A 19711-nucleotide genomic window follows, 5' to 3' on the forward strand; every position below is an offset into this window, starting at 1 on the left:
TCAGGATACAGTATATAGATCAGTGTGCAGTATATATAGTATCAGTATACAGTATATAGATCAGTGTGCAGTATATATAGTATCAGTATACAGTATATAGATCAGTATATAGTATCAGTATACAGTATATATATCAGTGTGCCGTATATATATAGTATCAGTATACAGTATATAGATCAGTGTGCAGTATATATAGTATCAGTATACAGTATATAGATCAGTGTGCAGTATATATAGTATCAGTATACAGTATATAGATCAGTATATAGTATCAGTATACAGTATATAGATCAGTGTGCAGTATATATAGTATCAGTATACAGTATATAGATCAGTATATAGATCAGTATATAGTATATAGATCAGTATATAGATCAGTATATAGTATATAGATCAGTATATAGTACAGTATATAGATCAGTATATAGATCAGTATATAGTATATAGATCAGTATATAGATCAGTATATAGTATATAGATCAGTATATAGTATATAGATCAGTATATAGATCAGTATATAGATCAGTATATAGTATATAGATCAGTATATAGTACGGTATATAGATCAGTATATAGATCAGTATATAGATCAGTATATAGTATATAGATCAGTATATAGATCAGTATATAGTATATAGATCAGTATATAGTATATAGATCAGTATATAGTGCAGTATATAGATCAGTATATAGTATATAGATCAGTATATAGTGCAGTATATAGATCAGTATATAGATCAGTATATAGTATATAGATCAGTATATAGTATATAGATCAGTATATAGATCAGTATATAGATCAGTATATAGATCAGTATATAGTATATAGATCAGTATATAGTATATAGATCAGTATATAGTACAGTATATAGATCAGTATATAGATCAGTATATAGTATATAGATCAGTATATAGTATATAGATCAGTATATAGTACAGTATATAGATCAGTATATAGATCAGTATATAGATCAGTATATAGTATATAGATCAGTATATAGTACAGTATATAGATCAGTATATAGTGCAGTATATAGTGCAGTATATAGTATATAGATCAGTATATAGTGCAGTATATAGATCAGTATATAGATCAGTATATAGTATATAGATCAGTATATAGATCAGTATATAGATCAGTATATAGATCAGTATATAGTATATAGATCAGTATATAGTATATAGATCAGTATATAGTGCAGTATATAGATCAGTATATAGATCAGTATATAGTATATAGATCAGTATATAGTATATAGATCAGTATATAGTGCAGTATATAGATCAGTATATAGTATATAGATCAGTATATAGATCAGTATATAGATCAGTATATAGATCAGTATATAGTATATAGATCAGTATATAGTATATAGATCAGTATATAGATCAGTATATAGATCAGTATATAGTATATAGATCAGTATATAGTATATAGATCAGTATATAGTATATAGTTCAGTATATAGATCAGTATATAGTATATAGATCAGTATATAGTATATAGATAAGTATATAGTATATAGATCAGTATATAGTGCAGTATACAGTGAAGTATATAACTTATAATCACCAGCTCAGGTCTCCGCTCCGTGTCCTCCGATCATACCAGGAGCCGAGTGACTGCACCCGCCCCCATCTCTTGCTGCGATCGGCCCCGCCCCTCCCGCCTCTTTTCCCAGCGCTCATGTATAAACCTGCGAATCGGCCCCGCCCCTCTGAGCTTCACATACGGAGACCACGCCCACAGCTCTAATAATGAGAGAGAACCAGAAAAGAGAGCGGAAGATCGTGTGAATAACAACTCCTACATCTACTGTACACACGGGTACACTGAATATAGGTGACAGGTGTGTGATTTATAGGTGACAGGTGTGATTATATATAGGTGACAGGTGTGATTATATATAGGTGACAGGTGTGATGATATATAGGTGACAGGTGTGATGATGTGTAGGTGACAGGTGTGATTATATATAGGTGACAGGTGTGATTATATGTAGGTGACAGGTGTGATGATGTGTAGGTGACAGGTGTGATTATATATAGGTGACAGGTGTGATTATATATAGGTGACAGGTGTGATGACAGATAGGTGACAGGTGTGTGATTTATAGGTGACAGGTGTGATTATATATAGGTGACAGGTGTGATGACAGATAGGTGACAGGTGTGTGATTATATATAGGTGACAGGTGTGATGACAGATAGGTGACAGGTGTGTGATTATATATAGGTGACAGGTGTGATGACAGATAGGTGACAGGTGTGTGATTTATAGGTGACAGGTGTGATTATATATCGGTGACAGGTGTGATGATGTGTAGGTGACAGGTGTGTGATTATATATAGGTGACAGGTGTGAGGATGTGTAGGTGACAGGTGTGTGATTTATAGGTGACAGGTGTGATGATATATAGGTGACAGGTGTGATGATCTGTAGGTGACAGGTGTGTGATTTATAGGTGACAGGTGTGATTATATATAGGTGACAGGTGTGATGACAGATAGGTGACAGGTGTGATGATTTATAGGTGACAGGTGTGATTATATATAGGTGACAGGTGTGATGACAGATAGGTGACAGGTGTGATGATGTATAGGTGACAGGTGTGATTATATATAGGTGACAGGTGTGATGATGTGTAGGTGACAGGTGTGATGATATATAGGTGACAGGTGTGATGATATGTAGGTGACCAGTGTGATGATGTGTAGGTGACAGGTGTGATGATATGTAGGTGACAGGTGTGATGACATATAGGTGACAGGTGTGATGATCTGTAGGTGACAGGTGTGATGACATATAGGTGACAGGTGTGATGACATATAGGTGACAGGTGTGATGATGTATAGGTGACAGGTGTGATTATATGTAGGTGACAGGTGTGATGATATGTAGGTGACAGGTGTGATGATGTGTAGGTGACAGGTGTGATGATGTATAGGTGACAGGTGTGATTATATGTAGGTGACAGGTGTGATGATATGTAGGTGACAGGTGTGATGATGTGTAGGTGACAGGTGTGATGATATATAGGTGACAGGTGTGATTATATGTAGGTGACAGGTGTGATGATCTGTAGGTGACAGGTGTGATGATATATAGGTGACAGGTGTGATTATATGTAGGTGACAGGTGTGATGATGTGTAGGTGACAGGTGTGATTATATATAGGTGACAGGTGTGATTATATGTAGGTGACAGGTGTGATGATGTGTAGGTGACAGGTGTGATGATGTGTAGGTGACAGGTGTGATGATATATAGGTGACAGGTGTGATGATATGTAGGTGACAGGTGTGATGATGTGTAGGTGACAGGTGTGATGATGTGTAGGTGACAGGTGTGATGATGTGTAGGTGACAGGTGTGATGATATATAGGTGACAGGTGTGATGATATGTAGGTGACAGGTGTGATGATGTGTAGGTGACAGGTGTGATGATGTGTAGGTGACAGGTGTGTGATTTATAGGTGGCAGGTGTGATTATATATAGGTGACAGGTGTGATGATGTGTAGGTGACAGGTGTGATGATCTGTAGGTGACAGGTGTGTGATTTATAGGTGACAGGTGTGATTATATATAGGTGACAGGTGTGATGATTTATAGGTGACAGGTATGATTATATATAGGTGACAGGTGTGATGATGTATAGGTGACAGGCGTGATTATATATAGGTGACAGGTGTGATGATGTATGGGTGACAGGTGTGATTATATATAGGTGACAGCTGTGATGATCTATAGGTGACAGGTGTGATGATATGTAGGTGACAGGTGTGATGACATATAGGTGACAGGTGTGATGATGTATAGGTGACAGGTGTGATTATATATAGGTGACAGGTGTGATTATATGTAGGTGACAGGTGTGATGATCTGTAGGTGACAGGTGTGATGATATATAGATGACAGGTGTGATGATGTGTAGGTGACAGGTGTGATGATATATAGGTGACAGGTGTGATGATATATAGATGACAGGTGTGATGATGTGTAGGTGACAGGTGTGATGATATATAGGTGACAGGTGTGATTATATTTAGGTGACAGGTGTGATGATGTGTAGGTGACAGGTGTGATGATATATAGGTGACAGGTGTGATGATGTGTAGGTGACAGGTGTGATGATATATAGGTGACAGGTGGGATTATATGTAGGTGACAGGTGTGATGATATGTAAGTGACAGGTGTGATGATCTGTAGGTGACAGGTGTGATGATGTATAGGTGACAGGTGTGATGATGTGTAGGTGACAGGTGTGATGATGCATAGGTGACATGTGTGATGATCTATAGGTGACAGGTGTGATGATCCATAGGCGACAGGTGTGATGATATGTAGGTGACAGGTGTGATGATCTATAGGTGACAGGAGTGATGATATGTAGGTGACAGGTGTGATGATCTATAGGTGACAGGTGTGATGATATGTAGGTGACAGGTGTGATGATATGTAGGTGACAGGTGTGATGATCTATAGGTGACAGGTGTGATGATATGTAGGTGACAGGTGTGATGATCTATGGGTGACAGGTGTGATGATATGCAGGTGACAGGTGTGATTATCTATAGGTGACAGGTGTGATGATCTATAGGTGACAGGTGTGATGATCTATGGGTGACAGGTGTGATGATCTATAGGTGACAGGTGTGATGATCTATGGGTGACAGGTGTGATGATATGTAGGTGACAGGTGTGATGATCTATAGGTGACAGATGTGATGATATGTAGGTGACAGGTGTGATGATCTATAGATGACAGGTGTGATGATCTATAGGTGACAGGTGTGATGATATATAGGTGACAGGTGTGATGATCTATAGGTGACAGGTGTGATGATATATAGGTGACAGGTGTGATGATCTATAGGTGACAGGTGTGATGATCTATAGGTGACAGGTGTGATGATATGTAGGTTGGCAGTACTGACTTATAGGATATGAAGGAAGAGTAGTCCCAATCATGAACTTGATATTGCTGTTTGAAAGAATCAATTTACACTGTTCTGTATCTACCACAATGACGTTCAGGAAACAAAACAAAAAAAGAACGACAGTTATAATTTAATAAGAAAAAGAGGAAGTTCAGATTAAAAAGATAAACTAGTCTAAAAAAATGAGATCTCAACTACAATAGTAAAGGTGACCCTGCCAAATACTGTAAAACAGTCAGTGGTGATGCTCCTGGAGTTGGTGGTGATGCCTCTGGAATGGGAGGTGATGATTCTGGAGTTGGTGGTGATGCTCCTGGAGTTGGTGGTGATGCTCCTGGAGTTGGTGGTTATGCTCCTGAAGATGGTGGTTATGCTCCTGAAGATGGTGGTGATGCCTCTGGAATGGGAGGTGATGCTCCTGGAGTTGGTGGCGATGCTCCTGGAGTTGGTGGCGATGCTCCTGGAGTTGGTGGTGATGCTCCTGGAGTTGGTGGTGATGCTCCTGGAGTTGGTGGTGATGCTCCTGGAGTTGGTGGTGATGATTCTGGAGTTGGTGGTGATGCTCCTGAAGTTGGTGGTGATGCTCCTGGAGTTGGTGGTTATGCTCCTGAAGTTGGTGGTGATGCTCCTGGAGTTGTTGGTGATGCTCCTGGAGTTGGTGGTGATGCCTCTGGAATGGGAGGTGATGCTCCTGGAGTTGGTGGCGATGCTCCTGGAGTTGGTGGTGATGCTCCTGGAGTTGGTGGTGATGATTCTGGAGTTGGTGGTGATGCTCCTGAAGTTGGTGGTGATGCTCCTGGAGTTGGTGGTTATGCTCCTGAAGTTGGTGGTGATGCTCCTGGAGTTGTTGGTGATGCTCCTGGAGTTGGTGGTGATGCCTCTGGAATGGGAGGTGATGCTCCTGGAGTTGGTGGCGATGCTCCTGGAGTTGGTGGTGATGCTCCTGGAGTTGGTGGTGATGCTCCTGGAGTTGGTGGTGATGCTCCTGGAGTTGGTGGTGATGCTCCTGGAGTTGGTGGTGATGCTCCTGAAGTTGGTGGTGATGCTCCTGGAGTTGGTGGTGATGCTCCTGGAGTTGGTGGTGATGCTCCTGGGGTCAGAGGTGATGCTCCGGGATTCAGAGGTGATGCCCCTGGAGTTGGTGGTGATGCTCCTGAAGTTGGTGGTGATGCTCCTGGAGTTGGTGGTGATGCTTCTGGAGTTGGTGGTGATGCTCCTGGAGTTGGCGGTGATGCTCCTGGAGTTGGCGGTGATGCTCCTGGAGTTGGTGGTTATGCTCCTGGAGTTGGTGGTTATGTTCCTGGAATTGGTTGCGATGCTCCTGGAGTTGGTGGCGATGCTCCTGGAGTTGGTGGCGATGCTCCTGTAGTTGGTGGCGATGCTCCTGAAGTTGGTGGTGATGCTCCTGGAGTTGGTGGTGATGCACCTGGAGTTGGTGGCGATGCTCCTGAAGTTGGTGGCGATGCTCCTGGAGTTGGTGGCGATGCTCCTGGAGTTGGTGGCGATGCTCCTGGAGTTGGTGGCGATGCTCCTGGAGTTGGTGGTGATGCTCCTGAAGTTGGTGGTGATGCTCCTGAAGTTGGTGGTGATGCTCCTGAAGTTGGTGGTGATGCTCCTGAAGTTGGTGGTGATGCTCCTGGAGTTGGTGGTGATGCTCCTGGAGTTGGTGGTGATGCTCCTGAAGTTGGTGGTGATGCTCCTGGAGTTGGTGGTGATGCTCCTGAAGTTGGTGGTGATGCTCCTGGAGTTGGTGGTGATGCTCCTGGAGTTGGTGGTTATGCTCCTGAAGTTGGTGGTGATGCTCCTGGAGTTGGTGGTGATGCTCCTGGAGTTGGTGGCGATGCTCCTGGAGTTGGTGGTGATGCTCCTGGAGTTGGTGGTTATGCTCCTGAAGACGGTGGTGATGCTCCTGGAGTTGGTGGTGATGCTCCTGGAGTTGGTGGTGATTCTCCTGGAGTTGGTGGTGATGCTCCTGGAGTTGGTGGTGATGCTCCTGGAGTTGGTGGTGATTCTCCTGGAGTTGGTGGTTATGCTCCTGAAGATGGTGGTTATGCTCCTGAAGATGGTGGTGATGCTCCTGGAGTTGGTGGTGATGCTCCTGAAGTTGGTGGTGATGCTCCTGGAGTTGGTGGTTATGCTCCTGGAGTTGGTGGTGATGCTCCTGGAGTTGGTGGTGATGCTCCTGGAGTTGGTGATGATGCTCCTGGAGTTGGTGGTGATGCTCCTGGAGTTGGTGGTGATGCTCCTGGAGTTGGTGATGATGCTCCTGGAGTTGGTGGTGATGCTCCTGGAGTTGGTGGTAATGCTTCTGGAGTTGGTGGGGATGCTCCTGGAGTTGGTGGTGATGCTCCTGGAGTTGGTGGTGATGCTCCTGGAGTTGGTGGTAATGCTTCTGGAGTTGGTGGGGATGCTCCTGGAGTTGGTGGTGATGCTCCTGGAGTTGGTGGTGATGCTCCTGAAGTCGGTGGTGATGCTCCTGAAGTTGGTGGTGATGCTCCTGGAGTTGGTGGTGATGCTCCTGGAGTTGGTGGTTATGCTCCTGAAGACGGTGGTGATGCTCCTGGAATCGGACATGATGTTCCTAGTGAAGGATCCTCTCATGGCAAATACAACTCAATTTCAACACAACACAACACAACAATGATATAATGCCGACTTGAGGTCCAACCCAGAAGAGAAGAGGATTCACCTGGAATCGTGGACCACCAAGTCCAGCTGAAGACCCGAGTATTTGAAGCTTATTTTGGAGCCAACCAATTAACTCCGGGGTCTGTACTAGAGATACAAACAACAACCTTTAGGGGTCACCCCCAAGGGGTAAGCCCTAAACTAGAAATCCCCCCCCCCCCTAAAATATATAATCTTTATTGGTTATTCATGTTAAAATTCTTAAACCAAACTTATTAAACAAATATGTTTTAAAATTCCAGACTGTGTTCCTGATTCAATTAGCACATCCTAGGTAACACTGCTCTGCGTTTATCAATAGACGCAATTGCTCTGGATGTGCTATATAGTTATGTAGGTTAGGACATTAGTCTGATGTTAAAATTAATCTCAATTACCCCCCCCCCCCCCCTGACGTTTCGTCAGCTAGGCTGACTTTCTCAAGGGAATCGGCTGTACTAGAGATAAGCAAACTTTTCAAAAGTTTTGTTTACCGTGCTCGCAGAATTTTTCAACAAGGTTTGGTTTTTGGCAAATAAGTTCTAACAGAACCCTACATTTTATAACCCTTAAAGGGGCATTTAAATCACATGTATAACACTGCACAGAGCTCTAAAGCCCTTTGTAACACTGTTGGGTGTCACCTATATTCAAGTAGTTTTAAAGGGTTTTAAAGGGGTATTCCAGGCAAAAACATCTTATCCCCTATCGAAAGGATAGGGGATAAGATGTCTGATCGCGGGGGGCCAGCCGCTGGGACCCCCCACGATCTCCCTGCAGCAGCCCGCATTCTATGCGTAGCTGCGTCTGCAGTTTCGGAAACAGCCGGGCTTCCGAGACGGGGACGTGACGTCACGCCACGCCCCCTCCATTCATGTTGCGGCCGTTACGCCCCCTCCCATAGAAATGAATGGAAGGAGCGTGGCGTGTCGTCACGTCCCCGTCTTGGGGATAAGATGGGGGATAAGATGTTTTTGCCCGGAATACCCCTTTAAGGCTCAGTTATTGCGACATGCGGTGACCAATGGTAACTAACAGCATGTTTAAAAAAAAAAATAAAACATTTTTATAGTATTTAATACTAAAATAAAGCTACATAAAGTATCTCTGGTTGTTGACAGATGCCTGCTGGTGGTAAAATGCACACGGAGGTATCGGAGAATGCAATAGCTTTTTCCAAGTTTAAAAAAAAAAAAAAAAATCTCCTAATTGGGAGTAGCAACAGGATGGGTGTCCCAAAATAGTGAAGAAGAATTATGCCTAATATTGGTTGTGGAAGTGTAAGCCTGGCTAATAGTAGCGGTAGCAAGGGTGATGGACTGGTGGGTGTAGTAGCCAGCGTACAGCAGGCAGTGGTGGACTGGTTACAGTTGTAGCCAAGCTTTGAGAAACAAAGCATATTTATTAAAGTTTCAAACATTAAATATTTTATAATTATTATTAAATATGTATTATTTATTATTATTATTATTATTAAATTAAATATTATTAAATATTTATAATTACATTTTATTAAATGTTATTATTTATTTTCTCATTTTCCCTATTATTGTGCATTTATGTGAAAATATGAATGTTATTTTAGTTTTATTTTTTTGAAAAATAAATACAGGGGTATACAGCTATGGCAAAGTATACATAAAAAATCTCAATGAAAGTGTAAAATACATTAAAGTGAACAGCCATAAGCAAACAGGATACCCACATGTAAAGCAACACGCAAGATCACCATGTTATAAATATCCTTCAAAACTCAACTCAGATTTCACAGCCAATGCAATAGTATACAGACAAAACTTCTTCAGTCACTTCAGTAGTACGTGGAAATAGAATATATTTATGGACATCCTAGGACACAGGATACATATAGCTCGGCTATTCTATCCATAGAGTATATTTGGAGTACTGTCCTACATGCCTTCGGAAGGTCAGATCAGCCATTTTGCCTTGTACTATACCAATGCTGATTTTATTATGAACTAGATTTATATCTATTCCACAAAAAAGAAAGGGACTGGCACTGCTGACCATAAATCCTATTTGGTTGTACTCAATAATATAATGGACGCTAGTGTGGTGCTCATAATGCACTGTGTGGCGGTGCAATGCCTAAAAGTCCACAGTCATGCAATGTTCCTTAGAAAAAGATGAAAAGCTGCACCTGCCACGTCTTCATAAAGTGCCTAATTTCTTCCATGATCAGTGGGGGAAACTGCATGCGGGTGCTGTACAGGAGCGACACGTGTTTCGCGCTTAACCGCGCATCGTCGATGCGCGGTTAAGCGTGAAACACGCGTCGCTCCTGTACAGCACCCGCATGCAGTGTCCCCCACTGATCATGGAAGAAATAAAGCACTTTATGAAGACGTGGCAGGTGCAGCTTTTCATCTTTTTCTATGGAATATTTATATCTATGACTACTAGATCCATATCAATGAATTTATCTTTATTCCAATGATTAGTTCTTCATAATAATGACTTCATATGGTCGAGTTGGCAAGGTTGTTAAATGAGTTGTAATGTTTTGCACACCACCATAGCGCCTACCCCTACGACCATTTCGGATATAGTTCCTTCTTCCCGATTTTAAGAGCAGTTCTGATTTTCTAATGATATCATAGCCATGTGACCCGATGGGGGTATTAGATAAATAGTGTTGCTTACTATGTACCGTAAGCCGTGACTAAGGGTCATACTGACCCGAAATGCGTCAGTGTTTGTTTTGTTTCCTGTGTGTTACTTGTTGGATGAATAAATAAAGTTCTTTTTAACTCCACATGAGCGCTGGATCTGTTCTTCTTGGATTTTATGTGGACCGGAGACATCTGGCTGTTCTAGTCCCGACTCTGCTATTCCAGTCCATTGTGGTTGTCAGCACTTGTCTCCATTCACTCCCTAAGATTAGACCGTAGTCTTCTATGATGGTGAACTGGTGAGATGTTGGGGGAGGGAACCGAATAGATTGGTTAGAACTACAGCCGTAATATAATATGGAAAATGAGAACAAACAGAGGAACCTGAACTAGAAAGGTTATATATTAACCATGTACAAACAAGTAGAGGTCAAAGGTGAGCGCTGACCCTGAGTAAGGATAGTGACTAAAGAAGAGGAAGATGTCCTGGTCTATGACGTGATCCATCTCATGGCTATGGAGTGAGGTCCTACCTGTCTACTAAATCTGCTCTATCGGTTGGGTCCTCCATCTATAATGATGCTTGTAATAATAGCTTTAAAGGGGTACTCCGCTGAAAAAAAAATTTTTTAATCAACTGATGCAAGAAAGTTAAACAGATTTGTAAATTACTTCTATTAAAACATCTTAATGCTTCCAGCACTTATAAGCTGCTGTATGCTCCACAGGAAGTTCTTTTCTTTTTGAATTTCCTTTCTGACTGACCACAGTGCTCTCTGCTAACACTCTTTTATTATAAAATAAAAAAAAAAACAAAAGAGAAAAACAAGTCCAATTGACTGTAACAAAAATTTGCAAAACTGAACATAAATACAGACTTTCTGTCTTAAAATAACAACTCAAATTTTCTAACAGGCCAGCCCAGGTAATCTAACAAAAATGACCTACCTATAACTTACAAAACCAGACACACACACACACACACACACACACACACACCTACATTCCTTATAAGACATAAATAAAGCTTTCCTCGCCATAACAAAACGAAACACACACACACACACACACACATATATATATATATATATATATATATATATATATATATATATATACACATTGCTCTCCTTCTCCCTTTTTTTCCTCTTTTTTTATAAATAACAAAAGAAAAATATGGCGAACTGCCATAACCAAAAATTATCCACCTTGGAGAAAAAAAATAATAATAATAAAAAATTAAAAAAAGATACAAAATAAATAATAAAATAAAAAAAATAAATAAAATAAAAATAAATAAATAAATACATTTATAAATAAATAAAAATAAATGAATAAATAAAAAATAAATAAAATATTGCGAACTGCCGTAACTAAAAATTATCCACCTAGGAGAAAAAAAAAATAAAACATTTTTTAAATAAAATAATTATGCATAACGACATATATAACTAAAATAGCAACCTATATAACAATATATCTATATAACAAAAATAACAACCTACACTAAACTATCCCATCACCCACCACACCCTCTGGACATGGGTCAAAGTCCATAAAACACAGTTTGTCCACATTTTGTCCATAACTGACCCATTCAAGACCACCACCCCCCCCCCAACACCCCCACCCAACCTAAAATACACCCTACTCACCTAATTATAAACAGAACAATTTATACAGAACAATATATATAACAAAACAATATCAACAATACAATACACCAAAAACCCCACACGGCCCAAGTTTGGTTGCCTGCAAGCCCTTTACAATCTATCCACAGAAAACAAAACAAAAGGCTAAGGTGGCATGCATAGCCCCCCACCAGGAAGAAGGATGGCAATCCTGATAAAATTAAATTTAAATACCTTTCCCTATCAACCTCTAACCCTATCGCTATCCCTTCATGAAACTGACCCTAAAACTCACCCTAACATACATACACTATCCCTAACCAAAATAAAGGCACTCTACCCAAAAGGTCTAGTACCTAGGGCACATCAAAAGATAAACCTCTACATAGGAGAGATCCCCTACTGGTACCAAGACTGCCATACTCCAAAGACCTGATCTTCCCAAGGTCACCGGTGATATTCCTAGTACCACGTGTAGTACCTAACCACTAAGCTAACTAAGAATAAAGTGCCTCGATCTCGGCCACCCAGGTTCCTGAGTGCCCCATAAGCCCACTCTGGATTGATAAGGCAGGCAAGCTGACTCCAGCCGATGGAAGAGCCCACCCGGGTGTAGACCCCTACATTAAAGGGACAATGAAGCAGGAAGTGGTCCTTGCTTTCCAGCGTGTCCCCGCACTCTTCTCGGGGACATCCCCGGTGATCAGAGTTCCTGCACTTCAGGTTGTCCCTTACATATAGCTTCCCCTGAAAGCAGCGCCAGGCCAAGTCCCAAAACTTCTGGGGGATCCTTTTCATGTTTAAAAGATACAACCCCACCCTCAGATCCCGACCTGGGCAGTCCCTGAGCACCAGAGGCTTCTGGAAGTGGGTCAACAGAACCCGTTTTTCAAGGAACTGCCTTGACTGGGTCCTGATCTCCCACACTCCCAGACCCCACCGACGTATCGCCTTCAGAGTCGGGGTAGCGTAAGCCGGAAGATATCCATGGGGCGTACGGAGGTCCTTCACTTGCCCTCCCCTCTCCCATTCCTGGAAGAAAGGCCGAAACCATTCCCTGCAGGAGAGTACCCACGTAGGAGCCCTCTCTGACCAGAGGTTTGCGATGTTGGCTTTCAAGAAGGTGTCCGTTAAGAACAACATCGGGTTTACCATAGATAAACCCCCTAGTCTCCTCGTGCGGTACGTAACCTCTCTCTTCATTAGGTTCATCCTGTTCCCCCATAACATCTGGAAAAACAGGCTGTAGACCCTAGTGTAGTAAGCCTCTGGCAAGATACATACACTGCCCAGATAGATAAACAAGGGGAGCAGGTACGATTTGATCAGGTGTACCCTTTCCCTGAGGGTCAAAGACCAACCCTTCCACTGGTCCACCTTCTGAGCGGCATCCTGGAGCTTACCATCCCAGTTTTTGGTGGGATAATCATCCTGGCCGAATGTGATGCCTAAGACTTTTGCTGATTCTTGGGGCCCTGGAAGGGTGTCCGGGAGATCAAACGTGGGATCTCCCCCTCCCAGCCAGAGACTCTCACACTTATCCCGGTTGATCTTAGACCCGGATGCCTCCGAGTAGCGGTCCACCTCCGACATCACCACATCGAACTCCTCTCTTCAGGAGACGAAAATGGTGACATCATCAGCGTACGCCACCACCCTCTGGATGGCCTCCGACTCATCCTGACTCCTGCCAATGGTCCGCGACTCACCCTCCTAAGGAAGGGATCGATCGCGAACGCATAAAAGAGCGGGCTCAAAGGACAACCCTGACGGACTCCAGACCCCACTCCAAAGTGGCGGCCAGACCACCCGTTCACCAGTGGGAAACTCTCTGCCCCTGCATACAAGATCTTAAGCCAAACAAAAGTACTCGGTAAGCCATATCTCAGGAGGACGGACCAGAGGTACTCGTGGTTCACCCGATCAAATGCTTTGTCCTGATCCAAAGACAGCAAGTACCCCTTCCAGAGACCTGCACTACTACGCTCCACTGCCTCCCTGACACTGAAGACAGCAGTTAAGGTGCTGCGGCCTGGAACAGTGCAGTGCTGGGCCTCCGAAAGGAGCCGGGGTGCAAACTTCACCAACCAATTAAACAGTATCTTGTCCAGAAGCTTCCTGTCCGTATTGAGAAGAGCTATGGGCCTCCAATTCTCAATCCGGCTACGATCTTTACCCTTTGAGAGAAGAATCAGAGCTGACCTCCTCATTGACTTCGGCAGAGTGCCCGAGGAGAGACACTCATTGAATACCTCAGTCAAGAGGGGAGCTAAAGACTCCTTAACGGTCCTGTACCACTCGGATGTTAAGCCATCCGGACCTGGCGACTTCTTAGGGGCAAGCCCCTCGATCGCCAGTCTCACTTCCTCTTCCCTGATCTCTTCTGCCAAAATGCCAAGAGAGGGGTCTACCCCATGCTCAGGAATGGTTTCAGCCAGGAAAGCCGACATCCTGTCTCGATCTAGATCCTTCCTCCCCAAGAGGTGCGAGTAGAAGGATCTGATGACCTCCAAGATCCCTGATCTGGACCGATTCAGAGATCCTGTACTATCAATCAGTGCTGAAATGACTTTACTACTCACTGACATCTTGCAGTTTCTGTAAGGGTCTGGCGAGCGGTACCTCCCGTAATCCCTCTCAAAAACCAAAGATGCGTGCCTATCGTACTGACACCTCATCAGCAAGGACTTCACTCTGGAGATATCCTCTCGGCTACCTCCAGTCGAGATGAGAAGTTCGAGTTTCCTCCTCAGACCCTGATACAGGCGATACCTGTTCAGGGACCTGAGGCTCGAGAGCTGGCGGAAGAACCCCGCAACCCGCTTCTTGCATATCTCCCACCACTCTGACTTACTACTACATAGGTCCAGTAAAGGTACCTGACTCTGAAGAAAATCCTCAAAGGACTGTCTTACCTCCGCTTCTTCCAGGAGGGACAAATTCAGCTTCCAGTAACCTTTACCCATCCGTGGGGTCTCTGAAACATTCAGGGAAAACAAAATCATACAGTGATCGGAGAACTCCACCTCAACCACGGACACTGCGGAAGAGACGGCTTCCTCCTTTAAATAAAACCTATCTATCCTAGACCTGCGACTACCTTGATGATAGGTGAAACCCGCGTGGCCCGAGGGGCTCCGGACGAGGGAGTCCTCTAGGCGAGCTTCTCTAGCTATGCTAATAAGTGCCACTATGGCAAGTCAGCGGACCATCCGATCTTGGGACCTCGTGACATTATTGAAGTCCCCTCCAAAGATCACTTGCCGATTTGTAAAAAGAAAGGGCTTAATCCTCATAAAGAGATCTTTACGGCCCCGCTTAGTTTGCGGGGCGTAGATGTTAATGAGCCGAAGCTCTTGTCCCTTCATGAAGACATCTAAGATCAGGCACCTCCCCATTTATTATTCAATAACCCGTCGGCATTCAACAGGAGCGGTAAAAAGGACCGCCACCCCACTATACGGCTCAGCCGCAAGAGACCAGTGGGATTTAACAGAGAGGCTAGATCTGACAACCTGGTCTCCTGTAAAAAGAAAATGCCGGCTTCAACACGGCCGAGAAAATCAAAGGCTGCGAATCTAGCCGTATCAGACTTTATGCTGGCACAATTAATAGATGCCAGTGTCAATGGGGTGAGTGCCGCCATACAGGGTGATTGAATTAGATGGCCTCACCCTTTATTTCTTTTTTCCCTTCTTTTTCGCCCCCTCATCCCCCAAAGAAGACGAGAGGGCTGGACCACACTTAGACCTTTATTTGGATTCCGATTGATCCATTTGATCCCCATCTCCATCCGGCCCCGGTCTAGCCCTGCCCTCCGAGGAAGGTGTTCCGACAGGACAGGGCCCAGTTCCCCTCAGAGGCTCTTTCTTCCTAGGCACCCCGCCCTCACCTTCCCCCTCCAAGGAGGGGGAGGAGAGGGTATCGAGAACGAGGTACTGGTTTGACAGGTCAATCAGAGGGGGGGCAGTCAGGCTTCCGTTTTGGACCTGGCCCGTAGTACAAGGAACAGAGGACTCTCACCTCTTCTTTCTCCCTTTCCTTTTGCCCTTATCTTTCTTTTTAGGCCTCTCCCCACTATCCTCATCCACACTTTCATAGTGGGAGGAATCAGAAGGGTCGGCCATATTGCCATCCTCTTTGCCTACCTCCTGATCTCCTCATCTAGCACGTTCTCCTCCAGGGCTTCAGCAGTTACAGGGCCAGCTTCAGGAGCAGGGGCTGAAGCTACCCCGCCACCTGGGCACTCTCCAGCTCCCTACTCCTTCTACGATTTTCCTCCCGCCTTAGTTTGGCGGGGCCCTTTTTCCTCCTCACAAGCCCTGTTGTGCCCCCATCCCTGCCTGTACCCTCCCCAGCCGAGGCAACTTCACAGCTCTCCTCAGCCGGAGCGGCTGCTGCATGGGCGAAGGCGCTAGGACAACGGCTGAAAGGGTGTCCGAGGACACCACATAGGTGGCACCGGATCTGCAGACAGGATGCGGCCAGATGACCCACCCCACCACACAAAGCGCACACCTGCACAGTACAGGCTGCGCTAAAGTGGGTGGGGCTGCCACACCTGTGACAGACCTTAGGCTGCCCCTGGTAGAAGACCTGAATCCTATCACTTCCAAGGAAGGCGGCTGACGGAATGTGGGCATCCGTACTGCCTGAACGCTTGAGTTTGACAGAAAACGTCCAGGCCCCGGACCAGATCCCGTGCTCATCAAAGTTTTTCTTGGGCATGTCCGTCACATGCCCATACCGACCGAGCCAGGTCATGATGTCATAACAAGAAAGCGACTCGTTACGGGTCAAAACGGTCACTTTCTTGACAGAGTTCTGACAGGAAATCGCCTTTACGGAGAAATCCCACCAGCCGGGCTCGTTCTTCGCCACTTCGTAGTTTGACCAGAAGAGTTCAAGACCCTCTGACCGAACCAAACTGACGTCAACGAACCGTAGGGGTGAATCAGGGCAAAGATGTCACTCGCCCTGAATTCCATCTGAAGGAGGAGCTCAACCCCTTTAGCGCGAGGTGGGCACGCATCCTCGCCCCTCCAAATCAGACGGACCACATTCCTACGGTTATTGTCCTGCCCGGGTGTCGGGAGAGACCAGACCACCTCCCCATTTCGCTCTCGGAAAGCCCCCAAACCGTGCCTCTCTATCCAGAAAGACAGGTCGACCTCACCCCTTCCCTCTACCTGGATCGACCTGTCACCCCTGCATAAAGCCTCCAGGAGGCGCTGTTGCAAATGGCCCCCAGGGCCGGACGGAGAAGGGGACCCCCCTGATCCCCTCGCAGTGACAATGGCATAGCTCATAGGAGCAGTCACTACAGGGGGGGGGGGGGGGGGCAGACCCAGAACCAGATTCAGAGCCACCTATACCACCATTCGCACCACCACTCTCATCCACACCAGACTTCCCATTCATATCACTACCACTCCCACCAACATTCACTCCACTGACACTCCCACATACACTCCTCTCATCCATAACACTACTACACTCAGCATTCACACACCCAGCACTCTTGACCTGACTAATAGATTCTGGGCTGGCTGGGACTTGTAGTATTGCTGGCTTCAGAATAGTCTTTTTCTCTGGCTTAGGTGCTGCTGCTGGGGTTGACACCGATGGCTCCTCCTCCATGGCTGATGTTATTATCAGAGTCTGAGGCTGCCCCACCGGGCGCACCCCAGCTCCTCCCACAATGCCAGCACCTGTATTGCCTGACCGCACGGGCTCTGCGGATGATTCTGGCACCCGGACACTCCCCCCCCCCCTCACAGAGGAGTGCCCGCAGAACACACTATACTTGGAAGACCGCCCCCCAAGCACATGGACCTACCACTCTCCACCACCGGCTCCCGGACACTCCCCCCCCTCACAGGGGAGTGCCCTGCAGTGCCGGTAGTGCCCACAGCACTCGGGGAACCGCCTCCCGAGCACACGGCGGCATAGCTCGCCTCTGGCACTTGGACACGCCCCCCGCCACCCTGGGGCGGTCCTGCAGTGCCAGAGCTGCCCACCATGAGCCCATCCTGCCCCTCCCTACCGGCAGGATGGGTGGGCTTCACTTCTATTGCGTCCACAGCCTTTACTGACGCCATGCTGTACCCCCCATGCTGGCTCCGTTCCACCACAGAAACGGGGTCTGGCAGTCTGGGGGGCCCAGTAGCTTTGCAGCTGGCCCAGACTGCTGGAAAAGAACAAAGACATACTGCACAGTTTCCTGGATCTTATGTTTCTTTGCCTTATGCTTCACTGCCACATCCTCACATGAGTCTTCTCCAAAAGTGAAATTCTGGAGGTGGGCTGGGGACTCCTGTAACACTAAAGCCCTCAGCAATCCCCCAGCCTCACTCTCCGCATCATCCTCATCACTATCAGTCAGTGGAAGTGCCACCTGTGCCGGCTCAATGTAGCTGTCCTGGGTGGTATGGGATACAGGCACAGCATCTTCCTGCACAACTGCACTTTCCACCACCTTCTCCTCTTCCTCACCACCATCCTCACTTTCTTCACCGCCACTACTCTCCCCATCATCCACCTCCACCTTACCTGGGGATTTCGTGGCGGCAAACCGATGCTTTTTGGTCAGCTTCTCCCGGAAGAGACCGCTCCCTTCAACGATTTCTGCCCTCCGGACCTCTAGCTTCACAATTTTGCTTTTCAGTGCCGAGATCCTTTTCTTTAATTCTGGATGGTTCTTTTTGGACCTCGTATTTGCCAGATTCTGAGACACCCGTAGATCCTCTCTGGCCATCCTCAGCTCCTTGCCGCACTGGTTGTACTCTGCAAACCTTGCTGCCATGCGAGAGCAGTAGGTCACGCTGGAATCTTTGAGCCCTCTCTCAGCCCACAACTCAATGCTCTTCCCCTTCGCCTTCCTTCCACCAGATCTCTGGCTGGCACCCGTTGCCGGAGGAGCAGAGCCCGCATTGCTGCAAACTCTGCTAGATCTTCTTCCTCCGGCCGTAACATTGGGTGCTGCAGTTTTCTCTCCACTCCCCGCCAGCCTGGAAGAATGAGGAGTGGAGGCCCGAGACTCCATGCAGGGAGGCTCTCCCAAGGAGCCTGCCACGCTCCTGGGAAAGGCTGATGTAACACCTGCTGCTTTGCCTCTGGAAGTCTGGAGGAGCTCAGAAAGGGACACACCGCTCGCTGCAGACACTGAACTTCTCTGGACTACAGGAAGTGCTCTCTGCTGAAACCTCTGTCCATGTCAGGAACTGTCCAGAGTAAGAGCAAATCCCCATAGAAAACCTCTCCTGCTCTGGACAGTTCCTGACATGAGCAGAGGTGTCAGCAGAGAGCACATCCTGTAGTCCAGAGGAGTTCTGTGTGAGAAGCTGTTCTGTGTCTCTTTTGAGCTCCAGACTTCCAGAGAAGCAGCTTTTTCCATCAAGCCTTTCCCAGGGGTGTGGCAGGCTCCCTGGGAGAGCTTTTCTGCATTGGGCCTCAGGCCTCCATTCCCCGTTCTTCAAGGCTGGCGGGGGGTGGAGAGAAAACTGCTACAGCCAATATTCCGACCGCAGGCAGAAGATCCAGCAGAGTCTGCAGCAATGCAGGCTCTGCTCCTCCGGCAACAGGTGCCAGACAGAGATCTGGTTGTGGAAGGAAAACAAGGAGAAGAGTTTGGAGATGTAGGCTGAAAGAGGCCCCAAAGAATAAATTGAGACCTACTGCTCCCGCATGGCCGCACGCTTTGCGGAATACGACCACTGCAGTAAAGATCTCAGGCTTGCAAGAGAAGATCTGCGTGGGACTCAGAGTCTGGCAAACTCTGGGTCCAGGAGAAGCAAGCCTGAGCTGAAGAAAAGGATCACAGCCCTGAAAGCCCA

At 46.0% G+C, this 19711-nt stretch overlaps 2 protein-coding genes across 3 annotated transcripts in view; one reads left to right on the plus strand and one right to left on the minus strand.

Annotated features, from left to right (window-relative positions):
- The window catches only part of LOC130300011 (PC-esterase domain-containing protein 1A-like), a gene marked incomplete at its 3' end in the record, with an annotated part of 37127 nt that extends 35472 nt beyond the window's left edge, over window positions 1-1655 (minus strand). The window contains 1 exon segment of one of the 2 annotated variants that reach the window (XM_056551511.1): window positions 1574-1655. 2 annotated transcript variants of the gene reach the window in all.
- A 3563-nt stretch (window positions 1656-5218) lies between these two features.
- LOC130312726 (elastin-like) lies at window positions 5219-7591 on the plus strand. Its single transcript, XM_056552591.1, has 2 exons — window positions 5219-6419; window positions 6522-7591. Exons 1-2 carry the CDS (start codon window positions 5219-5221, stop codon window positions 7589-7591), a joined length of 2271 nt encoding a protein of 756 aa, XP_056408566.1.
- Window positions 7592-19711: the final 12120 nt, after the last annotated feature.

The sequence above is a fragment of the Hyla sarda genome, chromosome 1 (assembly GCF_029499605.1).
Source record: "Hyla sarda isolate aHylSar1 chromosome 1, aHylSar1.hap1, whole genome shotgun sequence".
NCBI classification, from domain to species: Eukaryota; Metazoa; Chordata; class Amphibia; order Anura; family Hylidae; genus Hyla; species Hyla sarda.

Bases quoted from the DNA above. Each gene is read 5' to 3' on its own strand.
- LOC130312726 (XM_056552591.1), top strand. From the start codon at position 5,219: ATGGGAGGTGATGATTCTGGAGTTGGTGGTGATGCTCCTGGAGTTGGT. The intron at 6,420-6,521 runs GTGGCGATGCTC...ATGCTCCTGAAG, and splicing joins TGGCGATGCTCCTGGAGTTG to TTGGTGGTGATGCTCCTGAA.